At 51.3% G+C, this 26872-nt stretch overlaps 8 protein-coding genes across 9 annotated transcripts; 5 read left to right on the top strand and 3 right to left on the bottom strand.

The window, feature by feature from the left end:
• Positions 1 to 540: 540 nt before the first annotated feature.
• TrAFT101_005865 (uncharacterized protein) lies at positions 541 to 892 on the top strand (the record flags this gene model as incomplete). The annotated part of the gene is made up of 3 exons (XM_024903926.1): positions 541 to 679; positions 738 to 792; positions 847 to 892. 3 exons carry the CDS (start codon positions 541 to 543, stop codon positions 890 to 892), a joined length of 240 nt encoding a protein of 79 aa, XP_024760376.1.
• Positions 893 to 1059: 167 nt separating this feature from the next.
• On the top strand, positions 1060 to 2079 carry TrAFT101_005864 (uncharacterized protein; the record flags this gene model as incomplete). The annotated part of the gene is made up of 2 exons (XM_024900153.1): positions 1060 to 1216; positions 1271 to 2079. The coding sequence occupies 2 exons, from the start codon at positions 1060 to 1062 to the stop codon at positions 2077 to 2079; spliced, it is 966 nt and encodes a 321-aa protein (XP_024760375.1).
• A 451-nt stretch (positions 2080 to 2530) lies between these two features.
• TrAFT101_005863 (uncharacterized protein) lies at positions 2531 to 3256 on the top strand. Its single transcript, XM_024908161.2, has one exon. It carries the CDS (start codon positions 2712 to 2714, stop codon positions 3069 to 3071), a length of 360 nt encoding a protein of 119 aa, XP_024760374.1. The 5' UTR covers positions 2531 to 2711; the 3' UTR covers positions 3072 to 3256.
• A 5038-nt stretch (positions 3257 to 8294) lies between these two features.
• Positions 8295 to 11566, top strand: TrAFT101_005862 (uncharacterized protein). Of its 2 annotated transcripts, XM_066127603.1 has the most exons (2): positions 8295 to 8427; positions 8871 to 11566. In XM_066127603.1, exon 2 carries the CDS (start codon positions 8871 to 8873, stop codon positions 11223 to 11225), a length of 2355 nt encoding a protein of 784 aa, XP_065983715.1. In that variant the 5' UTR covers positions 8295 to 8427; the 3' UTR covers positions 11226 to 11566. The 2 variants fall into 2 exon arrangements, with proteins under 2 accessions (XP_065983715.1, XP_024760370.1); XM_024908159.2 differs by having other exon boundaries at positions 8295 to 11477.
• Positions 11567 to 11666: 100 nt separating this feature from the next.
• TrAFT101_005860 (uncharacterized protein) lies at positions 11667 to 15205 on the bottom strand. Its single transcript, XM_024902539.2, has 2 exons — positions 14624 to 15205; positions 11667 to 14536 (listed from the first exon to the last, which is right to left on the bottom strand). Exons 1-2 carry the CDS (start codon positions 14900 to 14902, stop codon positions 12866 to 12868), a joined length of 1950 nt encoding a protein of 649 aa, XP_024760368.1. The 5' UTR covers positions 14903 to 15205; the 3' UTR covers positions 11667 to 12865.
• TrAFT101_005861 (uncharacterized protein) lies at positions 11720 to 12576 on the top strand. The gene has a single exon (XM_024908158.2). It carries the CDS (start codon positions 12109 to 12111, stop codon positions 12454 to 12456), a length of 348 nt encoding a protein of 115 aa, XP_024760369.1. The 5' UTR covers positions 11720 to 12108; the 3' UTR covers positions 12457 to 12576.
• A 706-nt stretch (positions 15206 to 15911) lies between the features above and the next one.
• TrAFT101_005858 (uncharacterized protein) lies at positions 15912 to 19707 on the bottom strand. The gene is made up of 9 exons (XM_024905598.2): positions 19494 to 19707; positions 19387 to 19423; positions 19266 to 19330; positions 19167 to 19209; positions 18484 to 19080; positions 18398 to 18422; positions 18284 to 18347; positions 17327 to 18224; positions 15912 to 17241 (listed from the first exon to the last, which is right to left on the bottom strand). The coding sequence occupies exons 1-9, from the start codon at positions 19499 to 19501 to the stop codon at positions 17131 to 17133; spliced, it is 1848 nt and encodes a 615-aa protein (XP_024760366.1). The 5' UTR covers positions 19502 to 19707; the 3' UTR covers positions 15912 to 17130.
• A 485-nt stretch (positions 19708 to 20192) lies between these two features.
• TrAFT101_005857 (uncharacterized protein) lies at positions 20193 to 26428 on the bottom strand. Its single transcript, XM_066127602.1, has 3 exons — positions 25046 to 26428; positions 22052 to 24994; positions 20193 to 21988 (listed from the first exon to the last, which is right to left on the bottom strand). Exons 1-3 carry the CDS (start codon positions 25681 to 25683, stop codon positions 20563 to 20565), a joined length of 5007 nt encoding a protein of 1668 aa, XP_065983714.1. The 5' UTR covers positions 25684 to 26428; the 3' UTR covers positions 20193 to 20562.
• Between the last annotated feature and the right edge of the window lie 444 nt (positions 26429 to 26872).

Here is a 26872-nt window from a genome sequence, read left to right as displayed (position 1 = left end):
ACGCGGCTTTGAAGGGCGATGGCCCAAGCGTCTTGCAGCTGGCTTAGGTAAGACGAGAGCCGCAGTGGGAACCGTGGAGGTGCAGCACCTTGGTACTAATAGCTATTTGTATTTTTCTCCTAGAGAGGAATGCGCATATTGTTGTAGGGTTATTATAATGGGTGAAAAAATAGAAGAATTATCAGCATTAGATTAGTTCAGTCACAACAGATTTGACACTGCATCACAGCGCTCTCACTCCTCTTTAAATATTGGCTGCCGTATATCTCTAGGTACTCAATAACATGGTACCCCATATCCTGCTTACCTCATCCCCGCCCAGGCTGGTGCCGCTAAACCCCTTTGGCATTCGGCCAGATATCAAACACGAACAGCTGCGTGCATTGGACAAGCTCTCTCAAGCTCCATCAGTCTCGCAACCACGGCGCGATTAGCTGACAGCAGTACTCCAACGAGGCCCAATTGCATCAAGTTCCTCTCTGCAATCATTCGTGAGAAGCAGCCCGGAACCTCAATCCCTCGTTCTCCAACGTACAGCACATGGATTCCTCATTGCATCAAGTCTGGCAAGCTGCTGCTGGCAGTCCATTCCTCCCTGCTGTTGGCAAGGAAAGCCAATTCATCATCGCATTTGTTCTTCTCACACTGAGTCTGGCAATTACTGGTGTCTTTGCACTAAGTAAGTTGTTTGAAGACCCAAAAAACTGAGATACATGTCTAATTATCGGCCGTGATAGATCGTTCATTGGTCAGCGTCATTGCACTTGGAGTGCCAGCTTCTCTAGCAATTGCGTATGCGGCCCCATGATATTCATCAATTGTCAATTGAGTACTAACAAGCAACAGCTTTGGAACCGTTTATATGTTCTGTGCGGTCGGAGTTTATGTCTGAGGTAGCCATTGTATTCTAGTTGGCAAGGGCACTCAAAAAGGGTGCTTTTGAGCGAGTTATCGTGTCTTGTGCTGTTTTCTCATTTTTTAACCTTTTTACCGATTATAAGAGTTGTTCTCATCTGTTCCATTTTCCTCTTCCCCGGCATCTAATCTCTACTTTTCGACATGGCCACCGAAGTGAAGCCTCTCTTTCGAGCCGTCTCGACGTCTCCGCGGCCGCTCTATCAACTCCTTCGTTGTATAGACTTTGCACAAAGGGTTCACGTCCAGATTACCGAAGATGGGATCCGATTTGCGGCCGACAATTCACGGGTCATGCAAGGTGCGATGGCTGCGTCTTTGAGAGTGTAGCTGGCAATACTAACAGGGAGTATAGGGGTTGCATTTTTAGACAAGGCTCTGTTTTCTGCATACACTGTGAACTTCCCCCCTTCGGAAGATGGCGAGACTCCTGATTATCCTAATTTCCAAATCCCACTGTCGACATTTCTTGAAGTACTGCAAATCTTTGGATCGGTGGATGTGGCCGCTCGGGCTCAAAAGGCCGACCAAGACCCATACCGAAGTAACATTCGCAATTACAGGCCAAATGCGTTTAGCAACCACACTCTTGGCATAGCTGGAACTTGCACTTTGTTATATGCGGAAGAGGGCGATCCTTTCAAAATCATCCTCGAAGAGTCCGGCACCAAGACCACCGCAGGCCTGACAACCTACCTTCCCGAAATGCCAGAAGACATCCCTTTTGATCGTAACGACCTGACGTTCAAAATCATCATGTCATCTCGCACCTTGTTTGACTGCATCGCCGAAATCATACCCGCGGGACCCGTCAAGTTGACTATAACGGCCACTAAGACTTCACCGTTCTTGACCCTATCCTGTGCAGGAGATATAGGCAGCTCCAGCGTGGACTTTGCACGAGGAAAGGATCTCCTTGAAACGTTCAGCATCAACGACCGCTGGTCACAAGCGTACAAGTTTGACTTTATCAGACATGCCAGCGAGGCAATGCGTATTGCGAGCAAAGTCAGTCTTCGAGGGGACAGTCAGGGCGTCCTGAGCTTGCAATTTATGGTGGATGTGGAAGGAGGGAAAAGGAGCTTTTTGGACTTTCGCTTTGTTCCGTTCGCCACGCATGATGACGGTGATGAAGATGATGTTGAAGCAGAAGAGTATGATTAAGATTGTTGTTCCTAGGATAGAGAGTAATTGACCATGCGATGTGCAACTACGGATTCCGAACTACTACTACTACTACTACTACAACTGCTGCCGCTGCTAACATAAGCCCAGGAGTGACGCCCTCATAGAGATGATGCAAGGTCTATCATACGCCTCCCTTTAGAACTTGACCGCGGAGTGATACGTCACTCAGGTTCGCCACATCACACGGTATGGAGGCTTTATCACATGTGTGAGACATCAATTAACCCAAGACCAAAAGCTCGCTATTCCTCACATGCTTTTGCGTGCCTCCCTTGCGCTCAGATACGAACAAGGCCCACTCGTGTGAGACTTTTCAAAGCGAAATGAGGTGGTCGCCTAGGAAGTCTGTGGAATGCATGCCAATTGATGTATGGCGCTATTGAGTAGGTAAATAGGGGAATGTCAACAAGGCTGTGATTCCTTTATATATAACCTCATGTCGAGCGAACAAAGGTCTTTTTATTCTGTTTCCTTAATTTGTAGGAGACACAGTACATCCGTTGTATCCCCTTATTCATCGTTACTCACTTGTCAAAGACACTTATCATTATCATCCACTTTAGAAAGACACTCTTTTTAAGATATTGATCCATCCAACCACAGATAAAATGCCCCATTCGAAAGGCATCCAAGTCACTTCAGAACCGGAAAAGTTCCCCCCTCTCCCCTTTTACACCCACAGGCCTCCCACAACGTGGCGTTCAGACATGATGCAGTCCATCAAAAGGTGGCTCACCATGTGCTGTAGCAGCCGTGCAGCCCATAAGACGAGCGACGCCGCGGTTTGGAAACTAGAAGAAGGAAGTGACAAGATAGACGAGGACTGTGAACCGCTGATTGAAGGGGAGAGTCTGTCTAATACGACGGGGTGGGAGACGGCAAAGGTAACGTTTCCGAAGCATGCGGCTGCGTCGTTTATGATGACGGGGACATCGAAGGCGATGAGAGAGGCAAATTATGTGTTGTGAGAGTGAAGAAAAGAGGAAGAACGGGTTGGAGAATATATCTACGAAGATGGAAGATGGGAATTAATGTTATTTAAAAGGCGATGGTGGGAATAATTGGCATTTACATCGGTTATGTTTTAGAATACGGACTTTTTTTTTAAAAAAAAAAAATACCACGAACAAGAACGAGATGTCTTTCTTTTTGCTCCTCTTACTCATTTGATCTTTCAAGAAAGGAATATTGTAGAAAACAAGATAGAATTTCATTGGGAGATAAGCATGAAACGTCCGTATAGCATAGCATAGATGGACAATTACAACAGCTTTCAATGCGACTTGGTCAGCAATTGTTCAGATTGGCAACTTGGTCGTGTGTCCACAAGTCTGGATATATTAAAACTGCCGCGCATAGCCATTGGCTGGTGGCATAGCTCGGGGATGTATGGAGTGTTAATTACATGCATTTAGGATGATACCACGGTACAGGGCTAAAAGGTTAAGATGGGCTTTTGCGACGTTTCACCAGTCCAAACACCCCATCATGACATATCAATCAATGCAGCTAAATTTAGCAAGAAAGTGGTTTCATCGGCGAAACAAACGGGGGGGTGTTGCAACTCTTTTAGCTAAAGCGGGGGAAAAGAAAGGAAAAGCCAGAGGTGGAAAGAAGGGAACAAAAAAAAGACAGAGAGAGAGAGAGGCTTGTTAATAACAAGTAGCTGCCTCTCTTTGACAAGGCCAGTTTGCAAAAGATGATGATAAAGAGGGTCTGAAGCGGCTTTTCTGCCGTCGGTCATGCAGCCAATATAGCCGCCCCGATTTGGACCCCGGCTATGAGAAAAGAGTAAGGGAAGAGAAGAGAAGAGACTAGAGAGGCAGGCGGGCATAATTCTCAACGATTTTATCCATGGATGCGACCTGGCATCGGCGGAGGAGAACCTGTCATTCCGGCGATGAAAGGATGGGAAAAAAAAAAAAAAAAAAAAAAAAAGGCGTGGCAATCAATAGTTACTATGTACATACAAAAGGTCATGATCCTGGGCGAAAAGCGATTCAATTTGCGTCTAACGCAGTCCGTGTCTAGGCAAATGCTATCGGACCACCCTGCGACTGTCACCTACTGTAGAGGGAAATAATGACGGCTTTGCGTGATGTCAGAGTAATGGCAAATGTTGGGCACTTGACCTCGAGCTGTGTGTGTCAAGGCAGGCTCGGCGCTTTGCTGCTTACTCGTACTGAATGAAGTTTGTTTCATCGTGTCAGCAAGCAGGGCGACGCCGTTGCGCTGGCTGCCTGTAATTATACACAACGGCTGCTACAGTATCTTGTGTGTCTTTCTCGGTTGAGAGAGATTACGGGCTGACTACAGTACAGGGTGCATGGGCAAGCATGTGCGTCCAAGTGTGTACAAGTAGAGTAATCCGGCACAGTCGATATCTGCGTGGATACATACATAGATTCACGGGCATACATAGTCTAAGGATGCCAACTATCACTGACTGGGCCATGTCCTCCGAACCTTTTGCAGCAAAGATGTTCAGGCCCCGCTACGCGCTGCCGATCGGCTTCCTGCCCGCTGGAGAAATAAAGCCTTGCAGCGTGTGGTGTGGCGAGCGAGCCTCTGTGCTTTGCGTCTTGCCTCGGGATCCAGAACTGGGTTCTCGAACTGCGTCTTGGGGACGTGCATGTGGGCATGTTGGTGGTGCGGTATTGACGTGAGGGGTAACAATAGGAATGGCACCTACTGTCTCTGGGTAGTTGGCTGTATGTAGGGATGCTAATATCTAGGCAGCGAGCAATTGAGATGCTAAGCTGCAAGTAGGGCTTGCAGAAGCGAGCGAGGGTGGTGGCACCGTCTATCAAACAGGCTGTCTGTTCTTGTAATCTGCACAAGTATTATCTGACGGGCGATGCAGTCTCCGGGCGAGGTATTGGAGCCATGCAAAACCAGATGGAGGCTTGGATTATGATGTTCCCAAGGTAGTTACTATCACAATTACAATTACAATTACAATTACTATTGCTGCTACTGTCCTATTACTCTGTTATTCCGTGCAAAGCAGCAGCAGACAGAAAGTGCCATTGTCAGTAGTAGTGGCTACTAGGTGCGTATTATCCGTTATCTGCCGAATCGCCACTACCGCTCACGATTCACAGCTGGCTGGTGGTGTGGAATTTGACATTTGACATTTGTCCGACAAGGATTCGCTGCTGTCGACTGCACTCGCTATACACGTGCATGAGCTTCATCCGATGGCGCCGCTGGAGCCCGCCTACCATGAATATCATTTGCTGTTGGCTGCTGGATTTCCGAAGGATGCGACGCCTGTCCGGTATAACAGCCTTGCTTGCCTGTGGTACAATCCTCCGATGTAGTCAGTCGGCAGTGGCGGGATGCGTTGATGGAGGTGAAATGCCGAGTGTCGGGATATTTTACGTGTAATGACTCTTTCTCGCTTTTCTTTCTTTTTTCCTTCTTTTCGCTCCTGTTTCTCTTCGTCCTCTTGCATAATGCAGATGCGGCAAATACCTACCTGCTGTACTACTGTACTACTGCTACTCCCAACTCCTAAGAACCGTGCCCCCCCGTAGGATACCCCGTAGGTCCTTGCGTGCTTCATGCATGTCAGGATAGCATGCACCCATTGATGACGGCGTCTCGTCTCGCCTCGCCTCGTTCCAAATGCCTCAGCACATGTTTTTCGTGACTCGCACTTTCACCGGCCAGCTGTCGGGCATCTATCTGCGTACTCTGCTGTGCGGCAATGGCCCGATGCAGCTAGGCGGCGGTGTTGGAGCATGTGTTAGCGGACTCACCGAGAGCGGATGAGGATAGAGCACAACGAAGAATGGCCTCTGGATGGATTCAATATCGCGGGGACCGCGCGCCATCTTCGGAGCGCTGTCGCTAGCGCTCTTGGCTGGACGCCACCACCAGGTCAGCCGGGATGGACCGTAGGGATGGATGGCTGCCAGATCTGGGCCTGAACCTTGCGGCATTGTTTGCTGCTAACGAGGCGTGTTCTGCCATGTTGAGGCAAACTTAGATGGTGAAGCCCCAAAAAGCTTGTGTGGCATAAAGTCGCCTCCTGGCTTTGGCTTTCCTTCTAGAAACAAGAACAAAAATAGAAGTGGCTGCATCGCTCAACCACGCCTTGGCACAGTTACAGACTGCTCCATCCCTGTGGGTACGTACCCCGCGATGAGGCAGCTCGGGGCCATTCTGGCGGGCACAGCATCAAGTGGCATCGGCCCGTAGCCTCTCAGCGTCTGGCACAAACCGGCCAAGTGGTGCGCATCTTGGCTGTTGTACCGAGCATAGCACCGCTGGATAGTATCCATATCGCTGCAGACCGGTGTGAGAGGAGGGGGGAGACCTGGACGAACAGTAGGGAGGAGACGCAAGTGTGCAGAGACGGAGGGAAGACTTACGGTGAAGAAAAGGTCTGGGTACCTTTGTGCTTGATACGGACCCAATCCATGGATTAGATTAGATCACTTTTTCTGCCATCAGCGTGACCACCGTAAGGGTCTCTGCGGTGTGCGAACAGAAACTCCGTCCCATAATTCGGGTCATGCGAGAGAGCCGTTTTTTACTTTCGCAGAGTGTTAGGTAGTTAGGTACTAGATATGTGTGCGATAACTTTTTGGGCATGTATTCCAGAAAACTACTACCCACTCAGGTATATATCACCAAAAGCTTGTCGTCGTTACTGATAGCGCTATCGAAGCTACCCTGCCTTATGTTGTCATTGATACGGAATGCTCTTTTCGACTTGATGTGAGTTGGATCAAGTTACGGAGTGCCTTTACGCCAGATCCACAGCATGCATGGCATGGCAAGGTCTCCCTTGCTGCTCATTACTCGTTGCCTAGGAGCTCCCTGGTGCACGTTGAGCTAATTCTACCTCTACTACAGTGAAACTCTGAATCTACCGACATCCATGCAATTACGTACTACTGCCTCTATGTACAGCAGGTGCTTCTCTCACGATGCAACTTTTCATTCTGTCGTCTCTCCGTCCCGCAACGCAAATGCGGGGAGCCGTCCTGTCTTGGGATGGACGGTAGCATCAGCCAAAGACGCTTCCCAATGCGGCCCATGCACTCTCGGCGAGATGGCGATACCCAGAGACTCAACGTAGCAGCAGCTGACAAGTCTCGGGGCCTTTTTGGGGGTCTGTGTGGGGAGGATGCGGCATCTGAAAACCCCCCAGCAGCGAATTAGTGGCGGTTTGCGCACATCGCTTTATGCCCGCCCGGGCCTAGGCTGGCGTCTTTGCAGTAGGGGGCGCCTCTGCAATGGCCGCCATCGCTAACGAATCAACAGCGCCATTACCGCCTATTACTCCGTTACTCGCGTGCAATGGCATTTGAGTTTCGACCAGCACGAGGCCAGGCGGTCCGCGCGGCCAAGCTTTTGTCACTAGGAGAGTCAGTCCAGTGGTGCTTTGAGTCTTTTATTCTTCTCGTCGCTACAGCAGAGACGCTACAACAGAGACGCTACAACAGAGAGAGAGAGGTAGAGCGGGATTTGCCTACGGCCATTCCGTCGTAGCCGTGTGCAGTGAGCTGAGCACTCATGACACGACGCTATTGGATTCCTCCGAGCGGCACCACCACAATATATTGCCTGGCCTAGTATACTTTATCGAATATTTGGCCTCTACTCTATTAAGATGATGACGGAGAATCGGGCCTCTGCTAGTGGTGGATCGTGAGGTTGAGCTGAAGATGCACCGTAAATGATGTCCCCGATTAGCCAAATTGCAGTTGAGAAAAGAAAAAAAAGAGAGCCAGAAACTACTTCCTTGCTGGGACTGGTCTGGCGGGTCGGAGCACTCGGTTAGGCTTGGCCTTGCATGCTAGAAGCAGCCCCGAAGTGGCTCCAGCTTGCCCTGTGCCTGCCCTTTCCCCCAAAGCCGCCACTGAGACGCTGGCCCCCATTGGCTCTGCAGGGAGCATTAGTGCCATTAGCCCCCGTAATAAGCCCCGTCATGCCCACACCACGCTGCACTACAGGCACTACAGGCACTACACGCGCTACAGGCACCTTGCTGCAAAGTACCTCCGCCTGCGTGTACGAGTACGATTTAGCACAAGGGACCATTGTTGCAGAGGAAGCAAGGAAGGAACTTGCCAGGCCATGCATGGCCGGGATCAAAGGATGATGGGCATGGCACGATATGGTTGGACTTGCCTTTTAAGTCGACGATGATCCCCACGCCGAGCGCGAAGCCTCACTCCTGCCAGCTTTTCTTCTTGTATACAATTGCTCTCATTCCCGCCTCGCTCCAAGAGGCTTTTTTCTTATTTTCTTTTCGCTTTTGCTTCTTCGACGGCTGGCTTTTGCCACCAGAACGCCAAAACGCCAAAGGTATTTTAGCTTCTCTTAGCTTGTCCTCTATTACCGCCAACAGCCCGGCGAGTCGAAGCAAGACGGACGGCAAGCGCAGACAAAGCCTGAGCAAATAAAGCAAACTGAAAGACCCTTTTACTTCCTGCCGACTCGCCCAACACAACAACCCCAACAACAATAGCAACAACACTGTGTGATACTACAATGTATACCGACAAATCTACATTTCCTATCGCTCGCGCCTGGTAGGACACCAGATTCTTCTGCGCAATCAAAGCTCGGCCCTCAGCACTGCGGTCTCAGGTCTTGCTCGTCGATTCTTCTTCTCTTTGATACCCAGCGCAGTTGGCTTTCGCGCTACTCTTAATTATTTCTTTCAACATACTATCCCTTACTTCAAACCTGTCTCCAGCTGTTTGCTTTCGGAGATGACTAAATTAACAAAGCGGCTTGAACTCCAGATGGAGTCGAGCAGACTAGGACTGCTGCGGTCTCACTCCCGGGCCAGGTCTAGCAAGCTAGCCGGCCCTCAGAGCAAGGCGGATGGGCCTCCTGCTGAACCCGAAGACGCAGCCAAGGATGCAGCCAAGGAGGAGAAGCAAGAAAAGTCACGATCATGGTTTTCCCCCCGAAGGAAGGATTCTGTGGCCTCTACCATTCTCCGAAGTAGCAAGAGCTTTCGCCGCCTATCCGCAGTCTCATCGGCAGCTTCATCACAGGCCGCTATCTCGACGCCCACCACCCCATCCTTCTCGCGAGGAAGCTATGAGAGCGATGCGGCCTTCCACCACAGGAAACTCTCCTCTGTGGAAAGCGGCGAGGCACCGTTATCAGAACCTGCGCCGACAGATCCTCCTTCGATCCCCTATCCTCCACACCGACCCGAACGCCCCCAAGGAGACTTATTCGAGGGAACACCTCTCGAGAAGGCAAATCAGCTTGAGAAGGCGAACCAGTTTGAAAAGGCAAATCAGCTTGAAAAGGCGAACCAGCCCAGTCACCGCCCTAGCCGGAGCCGCAGCATCCTGCGACCCTTTTCCCCTTTCCCTGGCCCGTCCATAAGAGACTTGCGACGCCTTAGCCAACATTCTGAACACAAACCGCAGGCAAACAATGCAGCCGACACCGCTACTACCACCGCTACTACCACCACCAGCAAGGCCAATCGGCTTTCAGAAGAAGCCGAACAGGTGCACGAACCTGCACATGTAGCAATGACTCCGGCTTCGCCAAAGCCGTCTACGTACTCGGTTCTCTCCGCGCCAGCACCAATTGTCCCTAACCGTCGTGCCAGCCTTAGGCCCAGTAGCAAGGGTTCTGAAACTGGCCTTGCGCGCAAATCCTCCATTGCCAGCTCATTCCATTTCTCCATCCATCGACGACCGAGCCATGTCACTGCTGAAATAGAGTCGCGGAAACATGCACGGTCCTCCAGGTGGACACTGACAGAAAACATGGCCGAAATGTTCAAAGGGCAGCATATAAAGACGGACAAACAGGCCATGACGCCAGCCCAAATCGAGGCCATCTGGAATGGTCAAGACAACGGCGGCGCCGCAGCAGCAGCAGCCAAAGAAAAACAAAAGAAGAGCAAAGAAAGGAGGATGAAAGCGGCATCAGATACTTCTGCGAGCATACCACGTTCATTTGGAGGCCCGCTTACGGAACAACAAGCCAATATGTTTAGCGAACCCTTTCAATGGCCTGATAAAATGTCTTCACCCGTCCCGATGAGCAGAGCTGATATAAAAATGAGAGCTCTTCCCTTTGAGATCACTGTCCCGCCGCCCCCTTCAACGATACTTGTTTCCCCAGAGATCATCCACGGCGACGTTTCACCAAAATCGCCTACAAAGATTGACAGGAGATACATGGAGAGGCAGTCAGTGCCACAGTTGGTGTTGCCAGATACTGAAGACGCCGCCATTGAAGATGACGACGACGCAGCGTCAGGTAGCTCGATACCCATCCCCCCCAAGAATCCAGCCAGATTTGTTGCGAGAGCGCCGACAATGCCGCTTCTGCCTCCCATTTTGGAAGGCTTCAGATCTCCTCCGGGCAGCAACAGGAGCTCAAACATCTCATCCCACCGCCGAAGCCGAAGCTGCAATCATGCCTCTGAAGTAAAGGATGACATGATTACTTTCACCAGCACCCCTTACACTATGGCTAGTCCGTCTTTCCGGCACGGACCCATTGTCCTAAGTGATGCCGGCAGCCGTGACTCAGTAGTGACAGCAGAGGTAGTCGAAGAAGAACCACGCGACGTTGATTGGACGGCATTCCAGACCGCGATCTTGGGCGGTTCCAACGGAGATTTAGAAGGGCTATTCCCAGAAGAGCCAATCCCAGCAGACGAAGAGGAAGGCAAGATGGCCGAAGACGTTACTACTTGGTTTGAGGGATTCGGATTCGAGACTCATGGCGAGCTCATCGCAGCTTCAGAGAAGTCGTCGGAGAAGAAGTCGGATCGGTCAACACAGCGGGACTCGGCGGGCAGCATGACATCGGCTGCATCAACACCATCGACGGTACAAACGGAGGCTGAAGCAGAGCTGCAGACCCCCGTGACTATCCCGCAACACCAAAATATCTTTGACACTATTAAACAACTTCGCGACCGCTGTGAGAGCACTTACAGCGCTAGCATATACACCACGGACAGCGCCGAAGGCCCATGGGCAGCGGCGGGAGCCGACGCTGAGAACGGCCACAAAGAAATTGACGAATTAGCACCTACATCCGTAGCCTCGAAGCAGGGTATGGAGCACGGACTTGAAGCTTTCCTTGGGTTCACCATTGATGACTCTTATTGAAATATCGCACGAGAAAGATGTATTGAAAGAGGGATTTCTTTTTTTTTTTTTTTTTATGTATATAAAGGTTTTTGTTTTGCATGATGTGATGGCTTGGGATATCGTTGGATTACGTGCCAGACGCCGCATTTCATTTCATTTGTCAAAGTGAGGATATATACCATGGCAGGGATTTTGAAGTCGGAGACGCCGAGTCGGTCTTTATGGATACAGACAGATACCAAGTTGAATGATACCACAACGCGAACAGCGTTTATTTTGTCTAAATCTTCCGTGTGTTATCTCATGCCCTTTATTTGTGTAAGATTAGCTGCGATTAAAATCGTAATATTAATTGAGTTGGTCCATATGAGGAGGTGGTGCTGCGTTTGGTTGCTGCGTTGTGTGAGTGAAAGTCGCGCCACTGTAACTGTGGCTGCAGCTGTGGCGGGTTTACAGGCGGGATCTTTCCTTGACTCGTGCATCTCACTTACCTTATCCCATCTCACACGCATAGTCATATTCCAAAAGAATTCAGACCCTCTCTTCTCTACGATAACTACCTTTGAAAATTCATACATCATAACAAGTGAAATTTTCTCTCATTTCATTTACAGTTTATTTCACACAGGATAAACAAAAGGCAGGGGGTAGCATAAAGGGAACAACAACGCCTCAGAGGTAATACGAAAAGGAAGGGGGGCACTCATCAAGCAAGGCTTACGACCAGCCAAGACGGATTGAAAGGAAAGGCACCCTAAAGCTTTTCAAATCATTTTAGTGGCCGCTAGATTAAAGAAAACCAAGAAGAAGAAGAAGAAGAAAGTTCTCATTCGACTCAGACAGAAAGGGGGGAAACAAAACAAAGGACAGAAAGAAGAAGAAAAAGAAAAAAAGAAAAAACATGCTCCGCCGTCCACCGACAACCCTCCAAATCACAGCCGAAGACATCGCCGCCTACGAGGACCGTCGCGCCAGCGAAGCTCTCCTCGCGGCTCAACAGGCTCGTGCTGCGGAGGTCGCTGCGAGGGCTACGGCTGCTGCTGCTGCTGCAGCAGCTTCTTCTTCTTCTGCTGGGGCAACGGGGTCGAACGCGGGTGGTGCTGGGGAGGCGGCAACGCAGCAGACGACGGCTGCTATGGGGGGGCTTGGGTTGGGGGCGCAGGCGATGGAGGGGGTGCAGGATGATGGGGAGGGGAGGACGAGGAGGACGAGGGAGGAGAGGATTGGGGTTGGGAGGAGGGCGAGGTGAGGTGAGTTGGATTTGTTTGTTTGTCGTGATATGCTGTGGGGGAACGAAACGTGGGTTTACAACATTTTTATAAGCTTTTAATTTTGGTGAAATGGATAATGATAAATAAGAAAGTCCGGTATTATTTTAATGCTGTGGTATGAACCTGTTCTAGCCAGCCGTGATCCTGATTCAATGCTAATGTCTCCAGTTGCTAACATGCTTTCCTCCCCCCATACATATCAATAGGTAATTACGAGTGGTAGTGGTGGTGGTGGTGGTAGTAGTAGTAGTACGTAAAAAGTAACAGTAGCATCGGCAAGCCTTCCATATACAGAAAAGAAAAGAAAAGAAAAGAAAAGAAAAGAAAAGAAAAACAAACACAGCTGATGCACACCCGTTCTTTGTGCCAACGAAGCTATTTTCTGAACTAACCGTTCCGTATCAAGTAGATCCAAATCAACACTGCTATCCAAGTCACTCGCCACGCTGTCGTCCACATCTCCGTGGCCATTACTTTGACGGAAAATCTCTCTCCCCTGCCCGTTGTCGTCTTCCAAGCCTTACCGCCGTCGTAGTAGTCTTGGTTTATCTTGATTCGCGGCCCATCGGCCATGCTCCATCGTTGCCTGTGTTTGCCCTTCTTACCGGCCCAGCGCATGCTGCTGCCACCACCGTTGCTTGAGCTAGACGACGGCGTGATTGGTGGTTCGACTTTTTCTTTGTAGACGGGAAGGAACGTATTCCTTCGCTCAGGCGGTAGCGCAAATGGGGTGAGGTTGAGGACAGGGACGAAGAACGCCCTGACGGCTAGGATAATGAGGGAGAAGAGGGTAAAGGCGATATAATTCATGTACTTGACGAGTTGGTTTGGTAGTAGGCAAAGATGGGTCTGAACCGTCTGCCCGGGCGAGTCTGGTAGGGGCTTGCCGTCTTTGTCGATTGGGTTGTAGAGACTAACCATGAGGAAACCCGGAGTTGGCACACCCTGAGACATGCTCATCGTCTTAACAGTGATCTCCCGTACGTTCTCCTTGGCGTCGGAGTGAACGAGCTCACAGTAATCATGATCATCGCCGGAGAACACATTGACGACATTGCCGACACTCTTGACCAGCTTGACTGAATCTTCTTCTGAAAGCACGTTCTGGTACTGATATCCAGCCACCACCGAGATGGAGTTGCTGGTGTCCAAGCTACCGTCGGGGTTGGGCGTTTTCTTCGGCGGCCAGTGCTCACGCTGTGGCCCACAGGGAGTCCCAGGAGGACGGTAGAGAGGAACATGTGTAAGGAGCAGCGTGGGGAAGTCAGCAGCCCCCGGCCCAGGGTCTCTCGACCACCGGGTCAAGTCTGCGTGTTCCAGGTCCTCAACGTGATGCTTGAACTTGGGCCCCATGTCCACACCGTACCAAAAGTTCAGTTCTTTCTTCGCCATCTTTCGCTTTGTAGATTGGACTCCGTCGAGGAATTCGTGCACGGGTTTGTAGATGGAGCTTAGATCGTGTTTGTCTTTCTGCTCAGACGTCCCCGCACTTAGAGAGACGGCATCGACCGAGACAATGGTGTGGTTGCCTACGACGTCGACTCGGTTTCCTTCTCCGAAATATGCCTGGTAGCGATCCCTCACGGACTCCTGAACCATGGCGCCAAAGCCGAGGTCATGGTTCCCAGGCAAACTCGCCACGAACTTCCGGCCTCTCTGCCATGGACCTGGCTTGCTCCCCGCTACATTCCAATCGTTGAAGAAGATATTCCCGAAGCGCTGGTATTCTTGCAGCCAAAACTCGTCGCCATACTTGCGATGCCACGTCTTGACCCATCTCTGTTCCTTTGCCGTGCGTGAACGGACCCCCCATTTGGGATCGACGAAGCTGCCTTGCCTCGTCTTCCATTCTCGCCCGCCCTCCAGCATGTCGCCTAGGAAGAACAGGCTATCCGGGTGCAGCTTGTGCAGCAGCGCATTGTAACTTTGCTTGAGATAGCGATCGGTAACGGCTACGACGACAGCGAGTTCCGCCCACGGCCAGTCGGGGTTGGTATGAGGATCGAGGATTTGCGGATCGGCGATGAGGACGAGATGATGGGGAGTTGCGCCTTTGGGCTGTTGTTGTTAGAGTTAGCGATTGGCCTTTTTTGCCTCTGCTACACTGCAGAAGTCCCGAGGGCAATGGAGGCAGCAAAAACTCACCCATTTCTCCCAGCTCTTCCAGTCACAGACGTTGACATGGTTGGTGTAGATCCAGCGCTCGCCCCAGAGCAGCAGGATCATCCAGAAAAAGGCCAGCAGGTGCGGGAAGCTCAGGAGCCTCCTGGCCGTCAGATTTCTCTTGATCTGGTGCAGCACTCTGGCGACCAAGACGGCGGCCTTGTGCAAGCCCGGCCCTTTGAACCATTTCCACAGCAGACGCAGCAGGCCCGCGGCGCCCCTGTATATCTCCTCGGCTACCGAGAGGTCTGAGGGGGGCATTTTCGAGCCCAATTGCTGCTCTCCCGCACGCAGAGGAAGGCGTTAGATTGCGCGGCCTTTGTTGTGGCAGCAAACTGGGCTGGAACAGAGTCGAGGGAGATGGTCATGCAGACAAGACGAGGTGGTGGGATATAATTGCAGCAGCAGTAGATGATGACAGCAATTGCCACGCCAAATGGCCGTAGTTGGCCTAGTATGGTGGTAGTGAGTATTAGGAGGTCGGTACCTATAATCCGCGCCTAAATAGTCTGGGGAGCAGCGATTTAGAGTCTAGGAAAATTAAAAGCCACCCGCAAGCCTTGCCAATGAAGCTTGTGCCTGATGAAAATTGAATAAAACAAATAAGATGCGGCTTCAATTAAAGAGCCTGCATAACAAGCACAGCATCTGCATCTGCATCTGGCATCAATGGGAGGTTTTGCCATGTACCAGAGGTACGGGCCTATTCCGTCCAGATGGGGGGCGACAATTCAATTCAATTACCCCGAAATAACGTACTTCCATGCAACGGGGCACTGCTGCAGCGATCGGCCGTCTGAGCGGATCGCGCTAATTCGCCTCAGCTCGCTCCCTAATAGCGCCCTGAAGCTGCAATCGATAGCGAGTACAGGAGGCCGTGGATGGAGCCTTTGAGAGCGATCAGCGGAAATGAGGGCACGTCTCATTTGCTCTGTGTTGTATCTCGTGCATACTGCCAAAGCTGCCGATGACGCATATTTCGTACACTACAGTATAAAGCGGCACTACACTACATACTACCCCAGGTTCTACATCTATTCCTTTTCCCCTCTTGTTCCCGTCAATTTTTTACCTGTCTAGGCAGGTCGTTCCACGCCGGATAATCGCTACGGACGCTCGCAACAAATTTTAGCATTGTGTTTTCCATTTATGTACCCTAAACTGCGAGGGCCCTTCAACAACAGCTCAAATTGCCCGCTTGGCTAAGCGGTATAGCGTGTCACTAGTACTAACTTGACATGACAAGGTGATCAGTTCGACTCTGATAGTGGGCATTTATTTTTGCTTTTTTCTTCAGTATGTAATTAATTACATTGATAGGAATGTATCTGTCTTTTTTTCTTCTCTGTCACTTTGACAACGTTGTTCAATAACTCATCAAATGATTGTGTATATATGTGTGTCTGGGCAATGACTCTAAACTCATGCAGCGTCATGTCAATTGGCAAATCTTATAACAAACGAAGCAACTTTGCTTTTTCGCCTCTCCTCTGTACACCTATCTAGTGTCGTTCAATAGTTAGATGTGTCGTACGAAGTATATCCGCTTTCTTTAAATCTCGATCCCCTCTTCGTTTCGTTTCACTTGCTCTATTCCTCTCCGCTGTTGGCCTTTTCTCTTCCGGGCCGTCAAGATGCTCTGGAACCTATTTATTGCTGGGTCTGGGGTCTGTTGTAATATGCCGAGCCAGTCCTCCGGGCGATCCTCAGGACGCTTGCACATCATTTCATAGACCCGAATCATGAAGTAGAGCTGTTGAGCATCGACAATGGCACAGTGGTTGCGGTTGAAGAGACGTTGCCGCGAAGTCCTTAGCAACTTCCATGCTAGTATGCTTACTCTTTCGTGGTAATTTAAGACATGAGGCCTCAATCCGCAAGTGCTTGTGAGGGTTTTGTCACAGCTGTCGTACTTATGATCGCGCTGTTCGTCACTCGTTCTAAACCGCCCTGGGCACTCGTCACACGCATACCTGGGAAAATCTGGATACCATTTCTGCAGATGCCGAAGTACTACAGACTTGCTTTTCGCAGCCGCCAACTGGACAAGGTTCTCTGGCACGAGAAATCATCGGGCGCTTCGAGAGCGAATCGGCCATTTTAGTGCGTGTTTCACCGGATTTTGCGTTGCTTCAGTTGTTAATAGGTACTACACGTAGTTCTGAGCATCAACCTTAACTACTACTAATATACCAGGTAAATAGGTAGGTACCTATAAGTGGCTAACCCAAGAATTGAGAGCTTGCTCTTACTGGGGTTGGCCTTGTTTATCAACCTCTTATACCACACCCCATCTCACCGCCTAATTTTCCTGTTGGCCAACTTTATCAAGCCTGAGTAAGAATATAATCATCTTAAACCAACGACAACAATAATACTAATGACGATGATGGTGACGGTGATGATGATAATCAACGTAAAGTATGGAGATATCAACTATAAATAGAGCAAAACTTTTTTTTTTCCACATCTGGCTTTCATCCTCTTTTTTATACACCTCTTGCTTTTTCCTCTAAGACAGAGATGAAATTGGGTATATCTTGAGGAGCAGCGGCTGTGCTGGGCTTCAGGATAGGGCTGCCGCGCCGGCTCGTAATGAACTATAAATTGAAGAGTCTCATCGTTAGCTGTCGAGTCTTTACCGCTGTCCCTCTCTTTCACCACCCATGAGGATTTCAGACTTACATTGCTTGCCGCGCTTAGCAGAGCGAGGAGCGAGCTCTGCACCACGTCCTCGTGGATGCCGACGCCCCAGACTGTCTGCTTGCTGCCTGCAGGCTTGCACTCGATATACGAGGCCGCCTTCACGCTTTTACCTTCACCGATGGCATGTTCCTTGTAGTCGTGAACGTCAAGGTCGATGCCGACATCCTTGAGCGCAGCCGCCATGCTAGAGATTGGTCCATTGCCTCGGCCACGCAGCTTGAACTCTTGTCCGTCCAGAAGGATGACGCCCTCAAAGATACGGATGAAACTCTTCGTATCCTGGGTCCTGCCTGGCGCAGAGGGCATGGGAGAATGTGATCGGTCGGGGGTGATGCTATAGTCAACGAGACCAAAGCGGGGATTCTCATGGAGGAAGTAAGTTGTCTCGAAGAGGTCAGTGATCTCGGTCGCAAGCAGTTCACGTCCAAGCTCTTCGGCACGGCGCTGGACAATGCTGGAGAAGGCGATCTGGAGGCTGCGAGGGAGGTCAAGCTGTAATTTCGAATGCAAAATAAATGCGCTCCCTCCTTTTCCAGACTGCGAATTGACGCGGATAATAGCCTCGTAATTGCGCCCGATATCTTGGGGATCCAGCGGTAAGTAGGGCATTCCAAGCCATGGGTCCTCGCTAGATAGGCCGAGGCGCTGGCGGTTCTGGAATCCTTTCTTGATTGCATCTTGATGGCTGCCTGAGAAGGCCGCACATACGAGACTTCCGCCGTAGGGGGCACGCTGATGGACGGGAATCTTGGTGCAAGATTCAACTACGTCGATGACCGAGTTCAGATCGGAGAAGTCAATCTTTGGGCTCACTCCCTGTGTGTAAAGGTTTAGAGCCAGTGTCACAAGATCAACGTTGCCCGTTCTCTCTCCGTTGCTACTAGATTTAGCATCGCCTCCTGAATTACAGTGATAAAGATGGGAGAAAATACGAACCCGAACAAGCAGCCCTCGACACGATCAGCTCCCGCCATCTGAGCCAGTTCTGCTGCCGCAACACCTGTACCACGTTAGTGACTTGACAACGGCGCTGGAATTGGAGACACTTACTGCATCCACGATCGTTGTGGGGATGCTGCCCAAATGATTAGCATGGTCACGATGAAGACATGAGGGACGTGAATGGTGTGACTTACCAGAGACACACACACTTTCTCCCTATCCCCAATGTTGTTACAGAAGTATTCTACCAAGTCCGCGTATACGTTGGGTGTTGACAGCTCGACCGTAGCGGGCAAATTGAAAATGATTGGGTCTTCATTTGCTTGGGGCTCCCACGCCGCCTTCACTGCGCGGCATACCCTCACGGCGTAATCGGGATCTGTGTCAGAGAAACACTCCGGCGAGAACTCGAACTGCCACCGGGTTCCAGAAGCTTCGGGGTTGTCCTTGGTCAGGGACCTGACAAGCTTGGTGCATTCGACGGCGAGCTCCAGGGTTTGCTCCTCGGTATATCCAAAGACGACCTGCCGGAAGCACTCGCTTGTGGCGAGGTAGATGTGAATGATGGCGTTCTTCGCCCCGCGAACGGACTCTACAGTCTTGCGGATGAGGTCGGGCCGGCAAGGTGAAAGGACCTGCAAGAACACATCGTCCGGCACGGCTCCCGGGGTTTCGATCAAGCGGCGGGTGAAGTCAAAGTCGATCTGGGATGCGGAAGGGAAAGAGACCTCAATCTCCTTGTAGCCAAGGCCGCATAGCATCTGGAAGTAGCGCCACTTCTCTTCGCCGCTCTGTATGGTGATGGGCCCATGTCAGTCTCAGACAGCAGATATGCCAGCTCGCGTAAGACGGCCAATTGGGGCATGGAGGAACGTACCATTGGATCGGGAAGACTCTGGTTGCCATCGCGGAGACAAGAGCTTCGATACAATTAGCAAATATCCTATGCCCTGAAGGTGTAGATCGCGGAACATACGACAACCAACGGGGGGCCTTGTCGATGACCTTGTCGGGCCACTGTCGGTTAGGCAGATGCAGCGGCTGGCCAGGTTAGCTAAAAGATAAAAGGCGAGAAGCATTGGAGGCACAAAGTTTACCTTGAATGGCTTATACTTCTTCCACGGTTCCTTGAGGCTACAAGAAAGTCAGCCGGAATGCGTCGAATTGCTCAATTGAGCGTTCACAGGTAGTTGGCGCAACCTACATCGGCATCTTGGTGGCGACTTTGTCTGTCTGGAGTCGGGCGGAGCAGGTGCTGAGTATGGACAGAGAAAGGCGAGGAGAGGGGATGGATGAGTCGCTTTTAGAGGGAGCGAGAGAGCCGCGGACAGAAAATCACACACAGGGCGTAGCGGGATAGATCAGGAAGGTTTGAGTCATCAGAGCGAGATGCTGCCCATTATTTCTTGTACCGTGCCTCTACACCATCACTGCCCGCTCCCAGTTCGTGGGGTGGTCCCACTGAAATTTTGCTGCCTCTCCGAGTGCGGACGGCCGGAGTGGCAACCAGACCGGTGGCCGGACCCGTTCTGCGCATGGCACGTCATAAAAACACTCATGCAGTCTAGCGCTGTGAGCATCTCAGCTGTCCGACGTTTGCCCGCGGCGTTGGCCAGGCATTGGTCATTGGCTTGGCACCGAGGTTCTTTGGCTCCTCGCACAAGCAGGCCGTCGTTGTGGAGTATAAGTTGACTCAAGCAGAAGAATCAAGCTTGTCTTGCCGGTTGACAGGCTTCTAGAATTGGTTTATGGAGGCCCACGATGGACTGCACTTTGGTGTATACGGATAGAGTTTAAGCCTCGCGCATGGCATGACGCAGCATGACATCTTCATGGCGGAGTCGCAAGAATATGACTGGGGGCTACACAGTCAACTACAACAACTTCCATATACTGCTGCTGTAGCTTAATTGTCAGACAGGCACCATTGTGGTTGTAAAGCAGCACTAGGGGCATATAGATGTAGTCAGCGAGGAAGATCTAAACGCTAGCAAGCGCTTTATTTCGCCATTCACAGTCCTGTGCTGCTTAGTCTAAATAGGTAATCTAATATCAACAAAAGCTGGTATCCAGTCTGTGTTCTCGATAACCAGTAATCGCAAGCTAGATATAAACACGCCAGAAAAGAAAAGGAAAGGGTGTATTACAAGATCATGATGCCCTTCGAGGCCATTTTAAGAAACCATAAACAAGAAGAGCCGCATATTGCCACATAAATATATCAAAACGTCTTCCACTCTCATGTATATAAAACCCCCCGGTATATACTTCTTTTAGTATCTTTCGTCGTCAACTTCATCGTCGTCATATCCCATCTCATCAGTCGGCTCCGGTTCCGGTTCCAGCTCTGGCCCCGCGGCGGGGCCCTTGGGCTTCTTCCTAAAGCTGAGGAACTTTTTGATTCCCGTTGGTTCTGCCGCCTGGAACAGATCGTCCTGGGAAGAATATTCATAGAACAGCTTGGGGACCAAAATTCGATATGGCACGGTAATTCCGGTAGGATCCTTGGCGTTTACTTCCATGTTCAAAGCAATGTCCAATGCACCTTCTAGATTAACTTCGAGTCTGTCGGCCTGTTTCATATCTTTGGGTGATAGTCCCGTAGGCGTTCGGTGGTACGGACGGACTGCTGCCGGGTCCTCAACTTCATGGCCAGAAGGGCCTCCGGCATGATAGTTCACAGTCTGTGCCCGTCGAGGCGCTTGTGATGTGAAATAAGCCTCATCGCCCGCTGAGAACTCATCATAATCGCTACCGCCGCCGCCCCGGAGGCCCGAGGGACGAGGCTGCCCTTGAGCTCGGTGATCTGCGTATCCGCCGTCAAACTCGCCGCTCCATTGGCCACTCATATTGCTCTCATCAAATCGGCTCTGGCTACCATGTTGTCCGTAGTACGCCATATCAGCACTCTGCTGCGCTGACTCTCCGCGTCCAAGGGACATGGTTCGAGTCACTCCTCCTCCTACAGGGCGTTGTTGATCGACCGAGTTCCGTCGCCCAAAGTTCTTGAAAAGACCTCCTCCTCCTGAAATGGGAGGCCGAGGCCCTCTCACGGATTCACGTGAGACATCAAAAGGCTGTTGCGAGGTAGACCTGCGGCGTCTAGACGAAAGCCTCCGAAGCAAACTTCCGCCTCCCGGGCTTCGACTCCTTCCTCGGTCGGACATGGGAGGCGATGGTGGCGGCGTGCTGCCCGGCGTCCACAGGCGAATAGAGCACCAGTTTCGGTGAGGAAGCAAGTTATTGTTGTTCCTAGGCTTACCATCAACACCGTTTTGGAAGATGGGAATCATGGCTTCGTCTGTCTGTTTGTCAAAGTGGTGGACTTTGTTGCGCTTATTCAGCAGATCGGCGACGATGTCTGCAGGTGGGCGATTGACAATAGCGGAAGATATGATATTCGGCATGTACCTAGGATCATTGTGTTTAGCCAAGCCGAGCTTGGGGTTAGAATAAAACTGGCCAACAGCGCCAAGGTGAACGTCGCCGCTCAGGATTGTGATTCGCACAGACCGGTCGATAGCCAAGTCTTGTAAATCTTCAATTATAACGGTGCGCTCCCTTTTATGGTTCTTGGCAGTCCAATGATCATTGAGATCATCCAGAATCTCATAGTTATCATTGATATTGTTCAGAGTCTTGCCGAGCACGCCTGTCTTGCCGATTGCTTTAACGGGGCTCATCAGTTTTGAGGTCAATCTGCGAGATGTTAGTAAGAAAAGATATACAAAGAGTCAAAGATGGAAAGTATCAGTCACTTACATATTTTCCAGCCAAACAAGGCGGGGGTAGGCAATTGGAACTCCGAGAAGGACGAGCAGATGTTCTACTTGCCCCTTCCTGATCTCCGCATACATCCTGCTTGTAATCTTGTCCCATGTCTTTTCGCTTAGCACGACGTCTTCAGTCCTCTCTGTGCGAGTATCCACGGCAAGCAAAGCAACCTTTCCACCCATAGACATGTAGAGACTGCGGCTGACTTCTTGGATGTATGGGCCTGGCTGCTCACCCAAAATCCAGCTTGGCTCAGAATTCTCCGTCTCGGTTACAATACTTTGATGCTGGAAGAGCATGTAATATTTGAAAGCCACCCACCCCAAGCCTGAAAATACTGGTGAGCTCATATCGGCATGAGCATAAGAGCCATATCCATCAAAAATATCATGATCATCATACATATTGACCATGGGAATTTGTGAAGTGGCCAGCCCGAACAAGCCCTGGGAAAACCAGGCACAGTATCGTTCCAAGTAAAAGTGCTCTAATTCAGTCTGCAACTCGAATGTGAACGGGGCGTTGAGCTTCTTTTCAGGAACAGTGATCTGGAGCCATTGGTCAAATAGTGGACTATCGTAGGCTACACAGTCGTTGTAAATCTGATCACCGCCACCTATCATGGCGTGGAATGGCTGTGTCTGGTGCGAGTTGAGTACGTCGCGCCACATGGGATCAGGTCCGCTCATCTCATGAGGGTTGACGCTGATGCTGAAACCATTGCATGAATAGAACATCATATTCATTGCTTGTCCGCGCCCAGGAACCCAGAAAGCCATAGCTGGACCACGATTAATGCGATATGCGATCCGTTGTTGCTGCTCGCGAAGCTCAACCTCAATATTGAAACGCCAAAACGTACATCCCTGTTCGGCGTGAAGGCGGAAACCCCTCACATCCTTGTACTTTTGCAACTTCTCACCATCAACGTTTGCTCGCGCTCGGCGGCTAGCAAACGATCCCGGATAGTCTTGGAGCCCGTGTGGCAGAGGTTCATCTGGCGGGCTTCTTGATTTCTCAAATAGCCCTTCTTCAGACTCATCATGAGATAGATCTCTGCCTTCTTCAAGATGGTCCACGGGTCGAACATACAGGGTCTCACCACTGCGGCCCAGCTTGGGATGTCCGGCGATTGGGTCCACATATTCGGGAGAGAGCTCACCGTTAACCTGGTGGGGAGGCGGAGGCAACAGCTCGATATCTTGCACGAATAGCCGAAGCGTCGGCGCAATGTCATAGGACGACTGGGCATCGTTGGTTACAATCATAACACTTCCTCTCCAGATTTCACGATCTTGCATGGCCGCTGGCCCTCGAGGTCTGGGTGGAACCTGTTCGTAACGCAGGCCGCAGTATCTTAGAAGCGGGCCACATTTCAAGTATAACTGCGGTTTGAATCGAGTGGGCGCGCCACTGGTATCATCGTACTCTCCATCGAATGCTTCAGCCTTGCGTGGCCTCGAAGTAATGCTGCTAATTCTCCGGTGATGGCCTCCCTGCTCTCGGTCCAAGCGAGCGTTGTTCTTCTCCATCGATCCGGCCGGCTGGTCACCACTAAGGTCGAGAAGGGTCCCAGATAAGGTACCGACTGTGCCTTTCCGCCACTCATTCAGCCACCGGGACGAGTTATTCAAGCCATCGCCGGAATGTAGCCCCTCCGGGTTCTTGGATGCGAATCGCGACTCGAGCCGCTCCTGTGATTGCTGCAGCTTCGGCGGCTCAAGTGATTCCTGTGGTTGTTGTGGTTGTTGTGGTTGTTGTGGTTCCTGTGTCTCCGCTATTAGACCATGATTCGTCTGATCTTCCAAACTCTTTACTGCAGAGTTTAGCTGTGGAAAGGCTCCCCGGTTCTTTTGACTCGCCTCGTAAATGATCCTGCCAATGGCAGCCGCGGGGGCATATTCAGCATTCAGCCCTCTCTCCTCTCGAGCATAAATGGGTTCAGTGGCCCGCCGCTGCATAGCCTGAATTTCAGCCTCGGCAGCAGATGTAGACGCCTTCTTTGCCTCTGGCCGGACATTTATCTGGTCATTCACAGCTAAAGGCAAAGGAGGCAGTTCTTTATTGCGCGCCTGTTGTTGTGCTCCTACTGGTAATCCTCGTGGGGACCCTTGCGGAGACCCCATTGGATCATCAAACTGAGCTTGAGCAGGCTGTGGCTCCGGCGGCAATCGTCGTTCTGCTTCGGCGCGTATGCGACGCCAGACATCTGCAGGGGGTTCTTTTCTTAGCTTGTTACTTCCGCTGCGTGTAAGGGAAAAGCCGCTGGATCCTTTCGAAGGCTGGTTTGAATCTGCATCGAGAGGTTTCGCCTCACGCCAGACATCGCGCTCGCGGAAGCTGAGATTGCGCTTAGGAATATCCCCTCCTGAGGTAGGCTGCCACTGATCAGGGCTGGCCTGAGGATACTGAAGAGCTGCTTGGCTAGAATATCGGCGCTGATCATCAGGACGAGAGGCTTCTTGAGGATGAATTCTGCGTTGATCATCACGTATGGGCGGTTGGGGCAACTGTCTTGGTTGCTGATCTTCGCGTACAGGTGGCTGAGGTAGCTGCCTCGGCCGCTGTTCTTCACGGATGGGCGGCTGTGGTAGCTGCCTTGGTTGGTGTTCAGCCGTCGTTTTTGATCGGCGAAGGCCATCCTGGCTCTGGCGATAATATTGGTCTTCGGGTACTCGCTGTCCGGGCTGTACTGATTGTGTAGCTGAGGATTTAGGTGAGGTGATGTCTCGTAGTGTTACTGATCTTGATATTGTCGCAGCAGTAGGCGACTCGACTGCCGTAGGGCGGTGGCTTTGTCGTTGGGTAGGAGTTGAGAGCGGAGACGGGTTTTGGTTTTCGGCAGCTTCAGCGGCAGCTCTTTTGGCAGCCCTCGCTCTGGCCCGCTGCTCTGCTGCTTCCACTCGCGCTCTCTTTTCCTCCTTGGTCATGCTGTCGAGCGTCAGCTCAAGCCTCTGGAGGGGTGATCGGTTGTCTGCCAACTTTTTTCGCCGCTCATTCTGCCCAATCGTTGGGGTTCTCTGAAGTTGAGCAGAAGCAATGCTATCTGTTCGGGCGAGCCCACCATCGACAAACGGCTGCGGTGCGCCATATTGACTATCTCGTTGAGGTGTGGTGTGTTCGCCGTAGCCCATGCTCTCTGCCTGAGCCGCAGATTTCCGCACAGGCTGTGACGATGTCGACTGATGGGGGTAGTTGTATGGTTCATCTGCGTAAGGGTCGCGATAATTTGTTGGCGGGCCTCGAATTATAGTATCCGTGACTGATGGCGGAGCTGGTGAGATGCTTTCGAATTCGTCAGGGACTCGGTTTGATCGTCGATCTTGCCTATCATATCTTTCAAATGCTTGCTCTTGAGGGAACCCACGATATGAGGCTGGTCTAGGGGCCAGGCCTTGATAGTCAGCTGCTGATGTCGGCGAGTTGGGACTGAATGTCGTGTCGGTGGGAGCTTCGGTGTAAGTTGTTTGGACTGAGGCGCGATTGGCTTTGCGCGTACGCTCGACATCCAACGAACGCCTCTGGTCATTTTGCGCGAATTCATGGGTGTAATCTGCTGAAACTCGCCGGCTTCGAACACCTTTTGGCTGAGGCAGCGCGCCCCAATACGGTGCAGACATGGCTGCGCCCTGGTGGTTATGATGTGATGGCAGCTGCTAGCAGTGGCACCAAGAATGGGCTGGTGCCTGAGACAGCGCTCCGAATGCTCGAGGTCGATCGTACGCCGAACCCAAGCGAGCACAACGAGAGGACGGGTGTAATGTTATGCCGCAGTGACAACGAAACAGAACAGATGCCAAACCAGGACTCGAGTCGCCCGGGAGCAAGCAGTAGCGTAAGGGGGAGCTTGTGACGAGCTGTCACCGGAGGATAGGCTGTGCAGTGCAGAAGCGCGCGCGCGGCCAAGAGATGCGGGCGGATTGCTGTCGCCGGGTCTTTGCGTTTGGGCCGAATACCAGCTCAAGAAGGGGAAAAAAGATTTCCGTCGTTTTGTTGGCACACAAGCTGCTGCTAGTCGGCAGTATATTACCCAAAGACCCGTTCACGGACCAGGGTGCCAAGCGGCCTGGGTGTCTGGGTGTGAGATGATGTTCTGGCCAGGGTCTGCGCTTGCGATTGGAGCCCAATTGATCGCGCGCCGGGGCGAATGGACGCAGAGCCTGCGATCGAGCAAAGAGGCGGTCGGGAGCTGCAGGTCTGGGTGGAGGAACAAGTGGAGGCAACGAGGAGCTCTCAAGAATCTGGGTGGCTGGAGACGAAGCTTGAGCAGCGGTAAGATCAAATGCAAGGCACCAAGGCGGACGGGCCACGCATTTGCGCTGCGGCTGAGGGACCAGGGGAATATGATCAATGGGGCAGGGCTAACTGGATGATATGGTCAGTTTATGAGCTACCGCAGCAACAGCATCAGTCGCCATGTACTCTTCCACGCTCTCTATGGCCATAGATGGTGATGAGAGCGGAGTTGGATTTGGAAATGGGTTCATCAAAGCGTTTTTAGTGGCGAGACTGCCTGCAAGAGTTGTTCTCTCTGCTTTCTCTCTCTCTTTTCTTCATGACGGCATCTCGCCACAGCTTGACCACCAGCGCTGAGTCCAATTAGCTTGTCTGTACCCCATGTCTGTCCTCTTGTTGTTTCTCCCCTCTCCCAGGAGCCAAGCCTAGTTTCGAATGCAGCCACTCATTTACTTACTCAATTGCTAGCATCCGCGGGCTGGGCCGAACAAGAACTACTCCACAGTGGCCTCAAGTGGCTAGGTGCCATCTTGATTCTGTCATATTAGCAAGCATGCGGATTTAATCATCCTG

Source organism: Trichoderma asperellum, chromosome 3 (assembly GCF_020647865.1).
Source record: "Trichoderma asperellum chromosome 3, complete sequence".
Lineage (NCBI taxonomy): Eukaryota > Fungi > Ascomycota > Sordariomycetes > Hypocreales > Hypocreaceae > Trichoderma > Trichoderma asperellum.
This window is presented reverse-complemented; position numbering and strand designations above follow the sequence as displayed.

Excerpts from the sequence above, each read along its gene's own strand:
- TrAFT101_005863 (XM_024908161.2), top strand. The coding sequence starts at position 2,712 with ATGCCCCATTCGAAAGGCATCCAAGTCACTTCAGAACCGGAAAAGTTC.
- TrAFT101_005862 (XM_024908159.2), top strand. The coding sequence starts at position 8,838 with ATGACTAAATTAACAAAGCGGCTTGAACTCCAGATGGAGTCGAGCAGA.
- TrAFT101_005861 (XM_024908158.2), top strand. The coding sequence starts at position 12,109 with ATGCTCCGCCGTCCACCGACAACCCTCCAAATCACAGCCGAAGACATC.
- TrAFT101_005860 (XM_024902539.2), bottom strand. The coding sequence starts at position 14,902 with ATGCCCCCCTCAGACCTCTCGGTAGCCGAGGAGATATACAGGGGCGCC. Across the intron at positions 14,537-14,623 it reads GGAAGAGCTGGGAGAAATGG|CCCAAAGGCGCAACTCCCCA; the intron begins GTGAGTTTTTGC and ends TAACAACAACAG.
- TrAFT101_005858 (XM_024905598.2), bottom strand. Across the intron at positions 19,081-19,166 it reads AGAGTCTTCCCGATCCAATG|AGCGGCGAAGAGAAGTGGCG; the intron begins GTACGTTCCTCC and ends ATCACCATACAG. Across the intron at positions 18,225-18,283 it reads GTCGAGGGCTGCTTGTTCGG|CAACGGAGAGAGAACGGGCA; the intron begins GTTCGTATTTTC and ends TAAATCTAGTAG.
- TrAFT101_005857 (XM_066127602.1), bottom strand. The coding sequence starts at position 25,683 with ATGTCTGCACCGTATTGGGGCGCGCTGCCTCAGCCAAAAGGTGTTCGA. Across the intron at positions 24,995-25,045 it reads CAGAATGAGCGGCGAAAAAA|CATGACCAAGGAGGAAAAGA; the intron begins GTTGGCAGACAA and ends GACGCTCGACAG. Across the intron at positions 21,989-22,051 it reads CTTGTTTGGCTGGAAAATAT|ATTGACCTCAAAACTGATGA; the intron begins GTAAGTGACTGA and ends AACATCTCGCAG.